General features: G+C 34.9%; 1 protein-coding gene across 3 annotated transcripts in view; it reads left to right on the forward strand.

Annotated features, from left to right (window-relative positions):
- Csmd3 (CUB and Sushi multiple domains 3) overlaps positions 1 to 18,397 on the forward strand; it is a 1,148,052-nt gene that overhangs the window by 840,156 nt on the left and 289,499 nt on the right. For all 3 annotated transcript variants that reach the window (XM_006993205.4, XM_042265493.2, XM_042265494.2), the window contains 3 exons: positions 37 to 193; positions 12,720 to 12,911; positions 17,599 to 17,725. In XM_006993205.4, the coding sequence (XP_006993267.1) occupies positions 37 to 193; positions 12,720 to 12,911; positions 17,599 to 17,725 (476 nt within the window). The remainder of the gene's footprint in view (positions 1 to 36; positions 194 to 12,719; positions 12,912 to 17,598; positions 17,726 to 18,397) is intronic.

Here is an 18,397-nt window from a genome sequence, read left to right on the forward strand (position 1 = left end):
ACACACATACATTTTAATTATAAACGTATCTTGCAGATTTATGATGGAAAAGACAAAACAACTCATCTGCTAGGTGCATTTACGGGCGCATCTATGCGAGGACTGACGCTCAGCAGCACTTCCAATCAGCTCTGGCTGGAGTTTAATTCTGATGCAGAAGGGACAGATGAAGGCTTCCAACTTGTCTACACCAGTAAGTATTTTTAAAACATAAAACTTGTCATCAATTATATGTGTTCCTAATTGTTGCTTCTGGGGTTCACAATGTGAACTATATTACTATATGAGGCTTTAACACAGTTTTCTTGTGTATGTAAATAGTTTCATTCCTGTTCTCCATCTATATTTATATCATATGTCTATATGTATATAGTTTATTTTTCAGCTGGGCTGCCTGTCTTCACTTAGACATGGTTCTTTCTTCTTTCACATTCCCTGCCTCCAAACCCTCTACACTTTTTAAGGTGTGATCTAATCCCCCTGAGCATCGATCGAACTATTGAACTTCAAGATGCATTTCAAACTTTCCCCCCTGATGCTTACTTACCCCAACCCTCTGAGTCAGAGATAACAAATATTTTTTTTTATCTCATCTGTATTTACCTTTTAAAGTAGAATATGACCAAGCATTATATTTCCATTCAGACTTGAAGGGTTACAAGACCTAGGGAAGCGTAGGGTTTTGTTCTCAGTACTTGGGAAAACAAGTCACATGGGGAATTCTTCTGTTTTAGCTTGTGTTCTTCTAAGACTACAACATGCAGAATGACTACAGGGGATGAAAAATTTTAAGATGAAACTTAAGTCATCTTAATTTTTTTCCTTTTAAACATGAGGCTAAATCTCAGAATACTCCCAAGTGACAAATTATTTGGTCTACTAAGGAATCCAGCTTCTGAACAGCTAAACACTTCAGACCACAAAGTTAATAGGTTACATTACATCTTACAACAAACGTTCTACCAACCTGTTGAATTAAACCTATAGTATCACAGTATCACATGTAAACTAAGGGGAAGATAACAAATATTTTAATGCTTTAAAAACTGTACAACTACTGTAATACTTACCAAACTGCTTTCTTTTTAAACTTCTTTGCAAACAAATTGTACCTAGATCTCCCAGAGATATTCTCTTCAGTATATTATTGTACATTTCATTTGAATTATATCTCTTTACTTCTACATGGAAAATGAAGATGTAGTCTGAATACGGACTTAATAAAACATTTTGATACCTGAATAAGTTTCAAATGGGGAACGTATTAAATGTAACAGGAAAAAAGTGTGTACTAGAAAAAGTGGGACTGGGTTATGGCTCACAGTTAAGAACACTTGCTGCTTTTTCAGAGGACCCAAGTTGGATACCCAACACCAACATTCTGGTTAATCGTCATCTGTAACTACTGTTCCAGGGGATCTGATGCCTGCTTCTGACTTCCTTAGGCACTGTACCACAGCATCACTTGCAGACAAAACACCTATACAAATAAAATGTTTAGAAGCATTAAGTATTAAGCAATATGTGAAATAAAGAAAATGTACTTAAAGAGTTAAGTGTATAAGAAAAGTGGAAGATCTTACTTTGATGCTTAAATCTTCATATCTAGTCATGTTCAAAGCCAGCCTCACACACCCAGGTATGATAGGCATGTATCCTTTACAATTATTCCAAATTATTTTTGAAGTGTAATGCATTATATCCCAATATTCACACAGAGATAATCAAAATAGGAGAAGGTAATTTAACCTTGATAAAGGCTCTGGGGTGGGGGCTTATAAACAAGGTCAAGACATAGGTCATAATTCACAGAAATAATGGTGTGACATATTCCTAGCAAAGGAAATAGGATACAGAAACATTATTAGAGGAACATTGTAAGATTACTCAAGGTAGACTTTACACCCCAGGCTATTCTCACATGCTCTTTTCACTTCACTGTTCATCTTTGATCACAAAAAGAACACTTCATACTTTTATTAGTAATAGTCACTCTCTACCCCATTATTGGTTTTCTTTAAAACTTACAATCTTGAATATTTGGACTTTAAGTATCATTATATTTGATGAAGATAAATGATCAGTGTGTTTTTTAAAGACACACAATGCATTTTACTTTAACCGCTTCAATAGTAAGTGCACTGCACACTTAGTAAACCAGCAAGTCAACTCGACTTCAAGTAATGGGAAATGAATTCTGGTTTAAACTGAAAAGCTAGCGTTTCTCTGTCTAAGAATGCCAGAGGAAAGAGATCTAAACTCAACTGTTCAACATGATCAACAACAATTTTTTTTCATCCTAACTTATGAAGTTTCATCTTGGGGGCTCATTTATATCTTCCAATATGCTGTTACAAGGTCACAGTATAGCTACTGCTTAGACATACTCAAGGTGTGATCTAGGTTAGAAGAAATGAGAATTAGACATTACTAGTCACATATGCATCTTTTACTATGATTGCAAACTGTTTCTCTAGAGCCCTGGAAAAAAAAAAAAAAAAAAAAAAACAACTTGCCCGTCTTTAATGCCATATTGGAAAATTAAGTAATTTATATGTTAAGTAATTGAATTAGCGTTACACCATCATGAAATGCTTATATTATACCTGGAATCAAAACTGAGTTTCAGTAGTAAGAAAGAGATTTTTGAGGAAATAACTATATAACATAATGTGTCACAATCACAGATAATTCTTTAAAAAAAATAAGTTTGGTGATATTGTTAATGAATCTATGATTAATGAAATCATGGATTTCTGAGACTCCTAAGTGCCTTGAATAAAAGATTTTGGCACACTCATTAATAGTTTTTGCTATGGAGTACTACGATGGCAGTGAGATTGTCTTACTAATCTCAAGCAGCAGATAAATTATAGATACACACACATATATATATACATGCACATATATGTAATGAGAATTCTTCATTATACATGAGGTATTTCATTCCATGATTGAATCTGTTCGGTCTTCATCTGTTAGAGCTGTCAAGAACAACTCATTTGTTTTGGGGAGACTCCCCAGTAAGTTTTTCTATCAACTGTATTTTGCTCCTTGAATGCAAAAGCATTTATAAGTCAAACTAGGTGCAGTCAAAATTGCTATTAGGGAATTCAACCCCTGTTCCACTCCTCCTGCTACTAGAACCTAACTCTTCCACTGTATTACATTCACTTCAAGTGATGACTGCCAATTGCTCTTGTTCTTTAGAAATCTGAAGCTTCCTCTAAATCAGTGGTTCTCAACCTTCCCAACGCTGTGGTCCTTTAATAGAGTTTATTTTGTGGTGACCGCCAACCACAAAATTATTTTGTTCCTACTTCATAATTGTAATTTTATTATTGTTATGAATCATAACGTAAATATCTGACATGCAGGATAACTGATATTCTATCCCTATGGGGCCAAGACCCACAGTGCTCTAAATGAAGATTGAGAAATGAAGAGGCAAACTTTCTGGTGTTTTAGGCAAAAGAGTTTAGTTGTTGGCATATCCTGAGAAGAAATCTATGAAGACATAGCTGAGTTTCATATAGTGTAAACAGATATGGTTCAGAAGTATCATTTCCTTCTAAAGTTTAATGATCAGACCAGAAATTAAGCTTCTCAATTTCTTCTCAAGAAATCGTTAGTCATTTTGAACTTGAGAAATTGAATTGTATCACCGTTTTGCAAATCATTATCAGAAATCGACATGGTTCTAGTTCATCCTTATTTCATGAATTCGCCAAACTTTCACCCTTAAAAGTATGCTTCCTTGTGAATCTTTTAGATCTTTCATTTATAGTTACTTTTATTCAGTAAAAAGGACACAAGTGTTTTTGATAATGATTCATACCATTTTGGTGAGTTGTATTTTGTCAAAAGCTGACCTGGTAAATGTCCAATATTCATGGCCATTAGGCGATATGACTGGGTTAAATGATCTTTTGCCATTTCCTCTTCTCATTTTACTTACTGAAAATCTTACTGCAGAAATGTTTATTATCCCAAGGGAAAACTTCAAATATATTTGGATTCACTTAGCCTTCCAGTTTTGTTGCTTGCAATGATTCAATAATTCTCAGAGAACATAGCCATTCCAAATGTCAGGTTCTCATTAAAGACAGGCAAGGGCTAATTTTTAATGCCATCTCTTGTATACTAGCTTTATGAATGTACTACAAATTATTCTATTTAGATTCTGTAATTTAGTTACAAACATGGTATTGGTGATGCTAACCATGAAAAATAATGAGATGACCTATCAACTTTAACTTTATTCTTAGTGCATAATTGACTTAATGCAAATGTGAGTAGAAAATAAGTAAATTACATAGAAGAACGAGAGCGTTCCATGTGGTTACATGTCCTCAAAACCACTGACCAGGCACACTTGGCATTTCCTTCATTCTTTAAATACTGAAATTAAGCAGGCAATGAAGGAAGTATTGAGTAATGGGGCATTATATAGTACAAGGTTCTCCAAGAGAAATATCAAAGAAATGCTTCTTAAGTTTGTAATTTGCATAAAACACAATATAGTTTCTTTTGCTAGAATAAAAAAGGAGTCATTATTATTGTCATGATTTCATATTTAGAAAGATTTGTAAGCTTTAATTTAAATACTTAGCAATCTGTACATTTGTATAAATTTTATTTCTGACATGGTTGAGACCTACCAGTGAGTATCAAAAAATAGAATAGTTTAGAAGAACATTCTGCCCAATAGCTTTGTTTTAGGGCATAGGAAAAGAAAATTAAAACGAGATATTCAAGCAGAAATCTGTCAAGTCAGGTACACCTTCCCCTTCTAAAAACTTTCTTGAAATTTCAAATGAAATCTGGCAACCACATTTCCTAGACTCTCTTGCTAGAAAACAAGTGTCTTTGAGTTCTGCCAGTTAGGGACAATTCTTGGATAGCTGAGAGATGGGATCAATGAAGTCATTATCCAAGAACAGCTATAAGAGAAAATATGATACTGGCAGGTAGCTGTCTATTTCAGACGTACCGATCTCCAAATTTGTTCAAAGGCAGGAATATTTTTCACCTTGTACTTCCTTCACACGTCTAAAGTCTGTAAAACCATCTAACAGATTGAATACCAGCTAGTTACTCACAACCACTGAATGACGTTCATTGTCTTTACCAGGTGTTAGTTGTTAGTCTAAAACCAACAACCACCACAATATTCTCTAGAGGCAAAAATTCAATGAATAAAAACGAGGCATGTTAGAAGAAGTCATTTATGTATAAAAAAGAAAAAGCACACCGAAGAAGTATTTTGTTGTTTGAATCTTAGATGGTCTTTTAATAGAAAACCCAGAGCCAGATATCAGGGTGAAAGTGGAAAGATCAGAGAAACAGAACAAACCACAGCCAACCTCATCTCACCAACTCCTCAGCCAGTTTCCATGAATCCTCAGACCGAAAGCTTCTGAGTCCTCACCTGAAATGGTCTCAGCTGAACTGCCTTTTTCCTATTACCTCATGCCTCATATACCTTTCTCTGCCCAGCCATGTCACTTCCTGGGATTAAAGGCGTGTGTGTTTCCCAGTACTGGGATTAAAGGTATGTGCCACCACTGCCAGGCTCTGTTTCCAGTGTGACCTTGAACTCACAGAGATCCACAGGATTTCTGCCTCCCAAGTGATAGGATTAAGGGTGTGTGCCACCACTGCCTGACCTCTATGTTTAATCTAGTGGCTAGCTCTGTTCTCTGATCCTCAGGCAAGTTTATTAGGGTACACAATATATCACCATAGTATTTTGTAAGCCATCAAAAAAGTGGCAAACAACAAAAATATAGGCAAAAGTCAAAATTACAGAGAACAATTATAGAAAAATAAAATTAAGAAATTAAATGTATACCAAAGAAATATGTTAGTGCATATTTACAAAATAGATAAAATTTTTAAAGCAGCAGAATATTGTAGAAATAACCATCTTATTAAATAAGAAACGCAGAGCCAATGTAAAGACAAAAGCCCAAGGGGTCAGAGCTAAGAGCCTTACCCTTCCTGCTTCAGCAATCCTCTTCAGCCAAGAGAGACCTACTTCCTGTGTCTTTATATAGACTTTCTGTTCTGCCTTTTCATTGGTTGTAAACCCAACCACATGACTGCCTCATCACTGCCTGTCTGTGCAGACCTCCAGGTCTTCTATGGTTGGTATTGAGATTAAAGGCGTGTGTCTCCAATGCTGGCTGTATCCTTGACCACCCAGAGATCTACCTAGCTCTGCCTACTAAGTGCTGGGATTAGAGGCATGCACCACGAATGCCCAGCTCGGCTATGGCTTACTATTAGCTCTGACCCCCAGATAACTTTATTTATTAACATACAAATAAAATCACATTTCAGTACAAATAAAATATCACCATAGAATATTAAATGTTAATAATAATTTCCAGTGAAATTCAAATATGGTAGGAATTGTCAATTGAAAAAGTCAGGTAGGAAAGGAATTTGGCAATATAAAGTAGTTTGGTTTTTGGAGGTTTTGAGAATACCAATTATATACTTTAGTGAAATAGCAAAATTCTGATGGCTAGGAAAATTAACAGCCAATGCTGAGTAACACATTGTGAGAATGAGGCATGCAGCATTCATGGTCTATGAAACACATCGCATCAGTAATAGCAGCTCTTAGTATCATGCCAGGCAGATGAAAATTTAGGAAAGTCTCTCAGTAACTTGTTTCTAAATAAGAACTTCCTGAGTAGAATTCAGACCATCATCAAGAAAATCTAAATTGTAATTACTCTCCTTAAAAGTAATTGAAAATAGTGATAATAGTTTTTGTTTATAAACTTCAGTAGATTTGAAGTTGTAAGGGAAAACCTGTGTATGGTATTGTTCTCAAGATGTGGCCATAATGAAATGGCTTATACAGTTTATTTACTGATGAATATACATGTTTCTTGTTAGATTACTCAGTGCTAAAATGGAATGTAATTTCATTCTTCAAAATTCCTTATTCCCTCTACACTCTTTATTAGGTCTATAACAACTACAAGCATCACAGCTCATGTGTATGAATGTGTAGAATTTCCTCTTGATTAATTGTGAAGGGAAAAACTTCACAGTCTTCCTATTTAAATATAAAATACTCTATAAATAGACTTGTAGCTCAGTAGTAGAGTGACTAACATGTGTTATATACCTAGAACCATGTAAATTAAATTTAAAATTAAAAACGAGAAAATAAAATATAAGATGCAAATATTTGCATTTGTGAAGATAAAGAAGCACATACAAGAATTTTAAAAACAAAGCTATTTTTCAAGTCCAAGAGCCTAAAGGGCAATTATAACAAATTATTAAATGTTATATTTTTATTTAATTTCTTTCATATACTATTCTTTTTTATATTTTATTTCTGAGACATCATTTATCTACTCCTTTTGTTCCTTTTAAACCCTCTAATATATCTTTTCTTATGCCCTTTCAAATTTTTGGCTTCCTTTTTCATTAAGTATTGTTGTGTATATATTTATATATGCATACATATTCCTAAATATAACCTGCTCTATCTGTATACTATTGCTTATATGTACATTTTCAAGCATGACTATTTGATATTGGATAAGCAATTTTGGGGCTTTTCCCTGGGGAAGATGATATCTCCCAGTCTCAATGTTCTCATTGTCTATAGGTCTTTGTGAAGGGTTAATGCTGTGTGGTCTTTCCTCTGTCCATGTGGAAATTTCTGTCATTGTTGTCCATGTTTAGCTAACACTTAGCCAATCATTTTGGAGAGACTTTATAGGTGTAGATTCTGACATTATTAGGAGACAGTCTCAGTACAAACTCCCCGATCCACTGCCTCTTACAATCTTTCCTCCAACACTTCCACAATATTCTCTGAGCCTCAGGTGTGGGAGTTGTCTTGTATATGTGTCCACTGGGACTAGGCTTCACACTGCATTTTTATTAGTTCTGGTTTTCTATGATGGTCTCTATCTGTTTTAAAAAGAAGGGAGAACTAACGATGAGAAGTGAGGACTAAACTTATCTGTAGTTACAAGGACAAATATTTAGAGTGTAGTTAGGGATTATGTTTGTTTAGTAAAGTGATGGTTGTAGGTTCTCCTCCAAGATCCTTGACTCCACTAGCTCTGCGTATTTGGCTAGATTTATAGTACCAGGCATGATTTCCCTCTTCTTGAATGAATCTTAAGTCTGTTAAGAGCTGTTGCTTACCTCCAAGATATATTTGCCACTACTTCACCCTTAAGGGTAATCGTCCCTTCCTGGTCATTGTTGTGGTTCACAGGCATCATATCTGGGTGGGACTGTTTGTTGCTTCCCACATTTGGAAGCGTGTGTTGTGCCTTCTCATATCATGAAAACTAGGCCTCAGGGAAGCATACCCTATATTTTGAATGTATTTGTTCCAACCAACATTCCCACCAACTCCTCCCAGATTCATACCTGCCTAGTTACTCAACTTCATACTCTCCATTCCCGTCAAAAAAAGGGAAAGAAAACTGAAACAAAACAAATATTAATAATTTTAAAGATTTCATTTGTCTCCTTCCATGACTTATAATTTCAAAATGCATAATATTCTAATGCATTCAGCTACACTAATTTTACCATTTATTTTCCAAACAAAAGACCCCTTTTATGTAGTAATTTGATAGTTATTATTCCAAGTACTATGGTGTTCATAGCCTCAATGACAGTAGAGGAAGGGGAAGGTTTCTAAAAGATCTTAGAGTGTATACTGAGGCAATGTGGAAGGTAAAAGTTACAGAAACTACAAGAGTGTAAGTCCATTGCTGATGTCCAAGGAGACTTGTTCTGCAGAATGCCCTGTTCCAGGTCACCACAGCAAGCGGCGTTGTATATTACATTCAATAAATGGTTATAACTAGCCTGTTCTGTTCCTTGTATGTCCAGCACTCTATTACATTTATGCTTTGGTATATATGCAAGAGAGCCAACTCACATCTCAATAGCAGTTTTTAGATGCCATTGTCCTTCATGAAACACTTCCCCAGGAATTCTAATGCTAGTACATATGGCCCAATTCCATATAAATATAAAGGGCAAATGCAAAACAAACCAAAAATATAAAGAACAATACTAGACAATAAACTCTCACAAAACTGTTTAAAGTAGATTTTATTATGATTTGCACATATAAAAGCATTCCAATTGTGCTATATTGCCAAGATATAAGAATATACAGAAAAATGTTATGAGAATATCTTGATTAACATATTAAAAGATTTCAGGGGGAAAAAGACAAAAAAAGACTTGGGAGAATAAAATGGGAGATTTATTTTATTTTATAATGTTTATTTCTTAAATGCTATTATTATTAATATGAATCAGTTAATATGGCATTGCTATTCAGGAATGCTGCCCTGAAAGAAATGAAGTACAATATTAGAGTATGATAGTGTCAATGCAGTTTATTAAGTATTTTGATAAAATGCCATAGATTTCAAATGATATCTTAAAATAAATCAGAGATAAACAAATCTCTTCAATGGTGACATAGGAGGACGAGCTGGCAGCTTCAGATACACAGAAAATCTGAAGCGTTTAGACAATGTTAATTATAAGTTCAATTCATGCTCTACAAATTTTTGTTTCATCACAGTATTAAATTTTCCTAACCATGGTAAAGATTGGTCACATACATGATGCTTCATTTGAGTCTTTATGAAATTGTCAGTTTCTAGCGTCTGAGCCCTCCGTGAAAAGACTGGCAGCTGAGCAGTTTTCTAAACTTTAAGACGGTTCTGAATATTTACGAAAGAGCAACAGTGTGCCTGCCCAATTGAACTAAATGATGTTGTCCTCCACAGCTTACACAGTATTTATTGTCTGCCTGCCTTTCCCTCCACAAAGACATGCTTTATAAAGTGTCTTCATTTGCAAGCATCTCCATTCTGTGTCATCAGCCCCAAGCCCCAATCACTTTTACAGAATGTGCACATTGGGGAAAAAATGAGTTTGATAAGAAATCTTGAAAACAAAGTTTGGTTTCCAGTTTGATTTGAAAAGAAATCTCTAATAACACTGGAAAGGGGCTGCATCTTAAATCCCCGACAGAAGAATCTAGTCTGGTAGGAAGAACACTAACTTGCTATTTTTGATCAGAGCTACTTTAAATATGGTGTTAACTATGTAGATCATAGAAAATTAAAGTGTCCCTGAAAACACAGTGTTGACTTCTGTGGTATCTTATTTGAAGTACTCATTTCCTTGACTTTATGCAGTAGATTCTATTATACCTGCCATGGTGTGAGTCAATGACGGCTGCCCTCTTTTATAATCCTCCTTGAAGATGCTTACATTTTCAACCAAATGAGGCTGCCACAGGCTAATTCATAAAGAGAATCCTTGAAGCTTTTATTTTTTTAATTTTATCTCAAAGTTCTCTTTTGAAACAATCTGTTTGACTTTAATTTACTTTCCTGTTGATTTTTTTTTCTCTAAATCCTTGTTCCTTGACATCATTGGACATCTGATATATGCCAAGATTCATCCTGGGTAGTTACTGTAGAAAGAAAAAAGAAATAATACTAGACTATAGAGAAGTAAATAAACAAAAGGTTATATATGAACTCAAATATGCAAAACTGTTTACTGGCTTAAAGGAGAAAGGAATCATTTAAATCCCCTAGGAGAGACTAGGCCCCTTGGTCCTCATGTTTTCTGAACCTACATCAATGATAGGAGTAACTCAGCACTTGGAGCTATACAAGATTTATGTATATAAACATAAGCATTAAGTTTGTTCTGACACTTTAGAAATTCAAAACTGTGAATTAAGGATTTGACAGTTGGTGATCTAATGTATGTTACTTTTCTGACTGCTATTAAGACAGGGAATTCTGACAGACAGTGGTGTCATACACCTTTAATCATAACACTGGGGAGTCAGAGGCAGATCTCTGTGCATTCAAGGCCAGCCTGGTCTACAAACCTGTCTTCAAAAACCAAAAACAAATAAAAAATCCAAAAGCAAACAAAAGAAATAACAAAAAAAAATCAAAACAAAACCCAAAATAACAACAAACCAACAGGGAATTCCTACTATCACTTGCTGTGATTCAATAATTTAAAACATTGCTAAAGTTCTCTGGAATCTATTTACTTACATTTACTGATTCAATATCAAGGGTATTCATTAGTATAAATAAAAAGCAAATAAAAGACATATTAGTGAGGTCCAGAAGGGCTCAACAATTATAGTAGTTGCTATCCCCACAACCCTTCTAGGATGTGAATGCATTTACCAACCAGGAAGCTCTCCAAGTCATTTTGTATAAGATTTTGTTGGAAATTCCATTGCATAAGCCTGAATCATTATGTCATTGTCCAATGGTAGCTCCATAGACCTTCACCTCAACCTCTTTCTCTTAGTATGTGAGCGACTGTAGCCACTGAAATTTTTGATACCTTAGTCATGTGATCAGTTTCTTTGGCAATCAGTCTCCTTTCATTTTGCGGGAGAAGGCAGATCTGAGCTTAAAAACATGACACATTTCCATCTTATTATTATTCACAGAGAAAGAATTCAGATACAATAAGGAAGTAGAAGGCGATTTATTATGAAACATAATTAAAATGCACATCATAGCAGGCATGCAGGACTCCCATAATCCCCATATCTACAGTTATTGATAACAAATATTATGGGCAAGCTAGGTAGTGTAGGGGGATTATTCATGAATTAAGAACATGAAAAGTGAGGAAATACCAAGAATCGGTCAGAATTTTCCCAAGATTTATTTATTTATTTATTTATTCCCCTTCTCTGCTATCATATGGCAAATTTATGATGGGAAACATCAAATTTGCCAGTCTGATGATGTGGAACCGCTATCGTAGTGGGCAAAACACAGGTAGTCATGTCGGTCAGACACGGCTGGTTCCGAGGATCCTGGATGCTTTGTGCCAGGACAAGAGTAGACATGTGTTTCTTACTACATTAGCTCCTTTTCTGTTGCTGTGACCAAAGGCCATGGGGAAAAGTAACCTGAGGTACCAAAGGCTTTATTTGGGCTAGTCCTTCCAGGTGGCAAGAGTTAGTCCGTGAAGGGAAGAGGGCGGGGCATGCAAACTGGCTGGCTGATTGTGTTTCTTGAACAGCAGGAAGCTAGGAGAGGGAGTCCATCGCTGGTGGCATACTTCCTCAGAGCATTTGTACCTACTAAAGGCTCCATAACCTCCCCCAATAGTCCCATCCACTGGGGATCAAGTGTCAACTACATGAACCCAGATATTAATCTTTTTGTTGTTGTTGTTATTGTTGTTGTTGACAGGATTTCTCTGTAGAAATCTGGCAGTCCTGGAACTTGCTTTGTAGACCAGGCTGGCCTTGAACTCACTAAGATACACCTGCCTCTGCTTCCCATGTGCTGAGATTAAAGGTGTGCACCACCACCATCCAGAGATATTAATCCTTTTTAATGAATTACTTAATCTAGTATTAACAATAACACTTTTAAAGTCACCAGGAACGTGATAGTATTTGCCATTACACAGATATGTAAACTTTATAACTGATAAATTCTAATAAAAATCTCATTAAAAAAAAATTCCAGCAAAAGCTTTCTGTGCTTATTAAATGTTAACAATGTTAGATATGATAGGAGGAATTCAAGCAGGAAACGCAATCCTATTTGAAGGGATAAATGAAATAAACAATTTTGCAATCTCAAATTATGTTTCAAAATATTTCCTTTAAGCAATGTATACTGTTCTCCCAGGTTTTGAACTTTCACATTGTGAAGACCCAGGTGTGCCACAGTTCGGCTACAAGATCAGTGACCAAGGCCATTTTGCTGGCAGCACCATCATCTACGGATGCAATCCAGGCTACACTCTCCATGGAAGCAGCCTTCTCAAGTGTATGACCGGAGAGAGAAGAGCCTGGGACTACCCTCTGCCTTCCTGCATTGGTAGGATGCTCTTTCAGATTTTTGTGAAGTATATAAATTCACAGCTACTTGAAACAGCCAAGCTTCAAGGAATTTCTTCCACATACAACTCATAAGAAGTTAAAAATCTTAAAATCACCCCAAGGAAAAGTGGATTATAAAATTTCTTAATCTGACTAAAGTGCATAGTTTGGGGAGTTGCTATGTCTGTGTGAAGTTATTTTGTTTCTGCTTTTGATTTAAAAAAAACTGACTTGTTTCAAGAATGTTAAGTTTTTATCATGTGCATTTTATTGAATCTTATTGATCAGCTTTGTTTTGATTTTTTTTTAAAAAGTAGTGCACATTTCTGAATCAAAATGAATATAAAAACAAGAAATTGTTCTCAGTAGCTTCAAATGCATCTTTTATGTGTATAGGCCCCTTTGAAAAATATTAGAAAATATATTGGTTTTCTTATGTATGAACAGCATGAAAATAAATTTTAGTATGAAAAGGTTTGTGACATTCATAGATAAGATAAATCCCTACCTGAAGCTAGAGTGATCATTACATATCTATTTTGTATTGGTTTGATATCATTTTATTCCTATTATAAAGCAGTTAATAAATTAGCATAGGGAGTAGGAGTATGGGTATACAAATATCCATAGATATTCATGTGATTCATGGTTCAGAAAGGTTAAATAGTTGCATTTGAAATAACAGGAAAATAACATGTAAGAAAACCCTAAATCAGCAGAAGGTAAGAGAAACAGTTATTGCCAAGCAATTTCTGAGTGCATTTTGCCAATGCGTATAAAAATTGATGTGAGCTTTTCAAACAGAGCTTTACTGAGGTTTTATTTAAATTCACAAAACTCCATGCATATTTAATCCTTTGAAAGCACAATGCATTAGATGTACTTTTGTATCTTCTGAATGTTTATTAAAACATTGATTCCCAAAGAGACAAACAGGAGTTTTATATAAACCAGATATAATCACAGTCTTTTATTGTCAGATGGCATGTGAATTTTGAGTAGATTATGGAACTAAGATCTAACACAATAATCAATATTAAACAACAAAAGCCTGAAAATAAGCAATAAGAGCAATAATCAGACCACCTGCATGGGATATAAAAAATGAACCTCTGACTATAAATATATGATATATTTTCAGAACAAAAACATTGAAGACTTTTAAAAAAATCACAAAACTATGCACTTATAAATACGGTTTTCCATATTGTCCTTCAAAATTAAATTAATATATTTTCTGAGTCTATTAAGCTAAGATGAAACCATTTTCTAAAGAAGATTTTAATCAAATAGAAAGATAATTGGTCTGAGATGAGAAGACTTTTAATTGTGCTCACTGCAAACTAATACTGTTAATATCTAAGCCACTGTTGTGCCTTAACAACTTCATAGGAAGGATAAACTTTTAATGACAGAGGATCAAGTTAAGCAAGTATAAAAGGAGGAACACATAGTGTAGTATGCTGGTCACGTCCATGGAAACAGATAATGAAACTCTGTTTTCATGATGTTCTTCATTAATGACCAATAGCTAGACCACCTGATCTAAAATTATAACTTTCTTCTGATTAACCTTAAATATCTATTATGGCTCTGTTTGGGGCTCTGTCAAATACAAAGATTTTTTTTTACTCAATCATTTGTGTATTATCTAGGCATTATTTTTCTGAAATGTGTAAGTTAAATCAAACAAATTTCATCTTTCTCTTTGAAACATGTGCTTTAAGAATATGGGCCCAAATGTTAAGTCATATCATATAAGCACATTTCAGACTAAAGCACCAAGTGATATTTGCAATTAAAAAAAAACTGTAGAAAAGTTCATTTAAATTCAAGATGCAATATGGTATATAAAACAAAAAAGTACTTAAAAGTTATTTATCTTAAAAGATAAATGAAATATCAATGTCAATGCTGTTTTCAAAGTAATATATGCCTATCCTATTGATAAATCAAAAAGACAGGAAAAAGAAGAAATGTCCACTACTTATTGTACATTATGCCTGACTACTTATTGTGGTAGGTTATGCAAACATGTATTTTAAAAAACAGACAAATGAAATGATAACTATGCTGGTTAGTTTTCCAAACTTGACACAAATCAGAATTAATCTTATTTGAAGTTCTGCCTTTGTCAGGCTGGCCTGTGGGCATAAGGAGGGGGAGGGTTTCATGATTGGTGATTGAAATGGGAGGTTGCAGGAACAGATGGTGGATGCCACATCTGAGCAAGTGGCCCTGAGATGTTTGTTAAAGCTAGCCGAGCAAGCCACAAAGAAGAAGCCCGTGAGCAGCATCCCTAACCTAACTCATATCTGCTTCAGATCTTGTCTCCAAGTTCTTGCTTGAATTTCTGCCCTAACATCCCTGAATCACACTGTGACTTTTGATGGGGGAAGTACAAGCCAAATGAACCCTTCCCCTCCTAAATGTGTCAGAACATCACAGCTATCCAGGAAAACGAAGCCCGTGACCCAGTTCTGAAGCACTAACAGTCTTTTACATAAATATCACCTCTTATAAAGATGCTATAAAATAATAATTCCTAGACCTTTGTGAGTGTAATGGTCAAGATTCCAAAGTGGTAAAGCCAAGAGAATTCCTTCCCGCCTTACTCAAGGTACTTATTCATTTCTGGGAATTGATAAATGCGTTTGTGTGGGCTAGCGTGTTCAGTTGAGAATCCATGGGGTAGATCAACAAGTTTCAAACTGATACAGGAAGTGGTTTCAAGAAAAAAAAATCTTTGTTTTCCTGAAAAATAAATTTTCTCCTAAGACCTTCCAGTGATGCAGTGAGGACCATGTGAATGAGTTTTCCAGTGTAAACTGTTACTCAAAGTAAACCAATTTTAGATTCTAACCACTGTTTTAAGTGCTTATATACCTACAGCAATTGACTAAATAAGTTCTGTAGCCTACTTGACATTTGAATTAAGAATCAGAGTACTGCAATATAATATCTAGATCTATAAAACAACTGTATAGATGGAGAGAATAAACTTAAGCTATTAATGTGTTGGTGTCACCAGAGATTAAAAACCTCCTCACTTGGGTCATTTTTTCCCACTAATACTAATAACGCTAACAGAAACAAATTTCAATTTGTATAACACACAATTCAAACAACAGAAAATAACCAAGGTAAATGGTCTAGAGTTGTCAGGGGAAAGGAGGCATTCATGTGACTTTTTTTTGTGAGAGAAAATGTCAGATACTGAGATAAAAATTATAAAAACTTTGAGGTAATTATTACAATGTTGTAAAGATATATTAATATTTTTTAAAACAAACACTCATACTACTTTCAAAGGCATTTAAAAAGTTTTACAACTCTGACTTTTAATCAGATTTCATTGGCTTTATATTGTCAGATATATATGGTTAGAACAAGAACGAAGGTACACTTAGAAGGAAAAGTTTATATGCAATTCTAGACTTAGCCACAATTGAAAGGATGATAAGCAACAATTTCCAATATGAAAAATTTCCATGGGTCATATACCATTTATTCTTCAACAATTGGGGGGTGGGGAGTTGGTTTGGTTTTGGTTTTTCAAGACGTTTTCTCTGTGTAACAGCCTGGTTGTCCTGGAACTCACTTGGCAGACCAGCCCGGCTTTGAACCCATGGAGATCCACCTACCTCTACCTCCTGAGTTCTTTCACACGTCACTCACAAAGTTGCTTTCATTTAGATTGTCTTTTCACATATGCAAGCTCTCTCATTCTTATTCTCCCATCTTTACCTCATTCTTTTAAAAAATAAATACAAGAATTTCTTCAGGTTTTTAAGTAATTTTTTGTATTTATTTAACTTGGAGAAGAAGAATGATTTGTAGAAATCTTAAATATATAATGCATTGGCAGGGTTTCCTTGTGACTGAAGTTTAGACAGGCAGATCAATGTATTTCTACATAGTGCCTAATGCCCTTACCCTTCTCTTCAGTACAGAAAGTTCTTCATAAATTGTTGCCTTGTGAACGTAAAGCTACTTCAGACCTCCTAGTAGTGTTAAATAGTATAAAACAGAGAATCAATCTCTCAAAAGAGAAATTACTAATTAGTTTATATGACAGTACTTACATTTTAATTCAATAAATTGTATAAAAATTAGAGGCTGTATTCAACCAAAGCTATGCTACTTTATTTAACTGAAGTAAAGAATCTAATGGAAATTGCACTTTGACTTCTAATACATTAAGAAGGGAAGAGGTTTAGAATGGTTTGAAGAGGAATAAAAGGACAATTGAATTTGGAATGCCTGAGGGAATGAGTTTTTCTCAGAGGTGGGGTGCAAGATGAATTATTCACCCGGCTATTCACTAGCACTGTGCAACTTGCCATCTGTTTCCCTCATAACATGATCATTATTTAACAACACATCTTGAAATGCTTTGAAGCCAAGTACACAGATTTTGAGTGTGTCCTTCTATTTATTCCACAATTTGGTTTGTTTTCAGTCTTTTATATGATCTGAGAGACAGTGTATTATTTTATTATGCTCATATTTTTGCTTCAATTGAAACTTTAAGGAAGTTTATATAAACATTTTTACTTTCAAGAAGATTGAAGGTAAATCTTTATTTTCCTTAACGTGAACGTACATAATCTTGAGAAACTTGTATATTGCATTGAAAAGATTGGTAAGAAGTTTTGACTTGAAATGTTCCTATATTTCACCAGCTGAATGTGGGGGTCGTTTCAAAGGAGAATCATCAGGAAGGATCCTGTCACCTGGCTATCCCTTTCCATATGATAATAACCTTCGCTGCATGTGGATGATTGAGGTAGATCCAGGAAACATTGTAAGGTAAATAAATTTCACTTTTTTCAAATTATTAGGGATTTTCCTGATCAGCCACCATGTAAATATAGATCAATATCATTAATTTTCAACATGCTTAACCTTCATAAAGGAAAACAAGTTCTTCCTGTGTTGTGGGATGTTCTGTAAGGTAAATATGTTAATAAATAAAACACTGATTGGCCAATAGCCAGACAGGAAGTATAGGCGGGACTAACAGAGAAAAGAACTGAAGAAACAGGAAGGGAAGGGAAGGGAGAGACTGCAGGAGCCACCGCCAGGACAAGGAAGATGTAAGGTACCGGTAAGCCACGAGCCACATGGCAAAGTATAGATTAATAGAAATGGGCTAAATAATAGAGTAAGAGCTAGACAATGATAGGCTTGAACTAATGGCCAAGCAGTTTAAATAATATAAGCGTCTGTATGTTTATTTTATAAGTGGGCTAAGGGAGCCGGGGTTTGGAGGGACCTGGAGAGAAAACTCCAGCTACATTCCTGTGCTTGAAATAAGAAAAAAGTCATTAGCATGCATTACTTCTTCCTAGGCTGCTGGGATAACTGTATAGGAAGCTTTCATGGATAGAATGGGGCACCAAAGTTGGGACTGTTTTTTGATGTTTCTTATAATCTATGCTCTTTCACTTCTCAATGGTTTAAGATACTGGGTCCATCATA

The sequence above is a fragment of the Peromyscus maniculatus genome, chromosome 20, assembly GCF_049852395.1.
Source record: "Peromyscus maniculatus bairdii isolate BWxNUB_F1_BW_parent chromosome 20, HU_Pman_BW_mat_3.1, whole genome shotgun sequence".
NCBI lineage: Eukaryota > Metazoa > Chordata > Mammalia > Rodentia > Cricetidae > Peromyscus > Peromyscus maniculatus.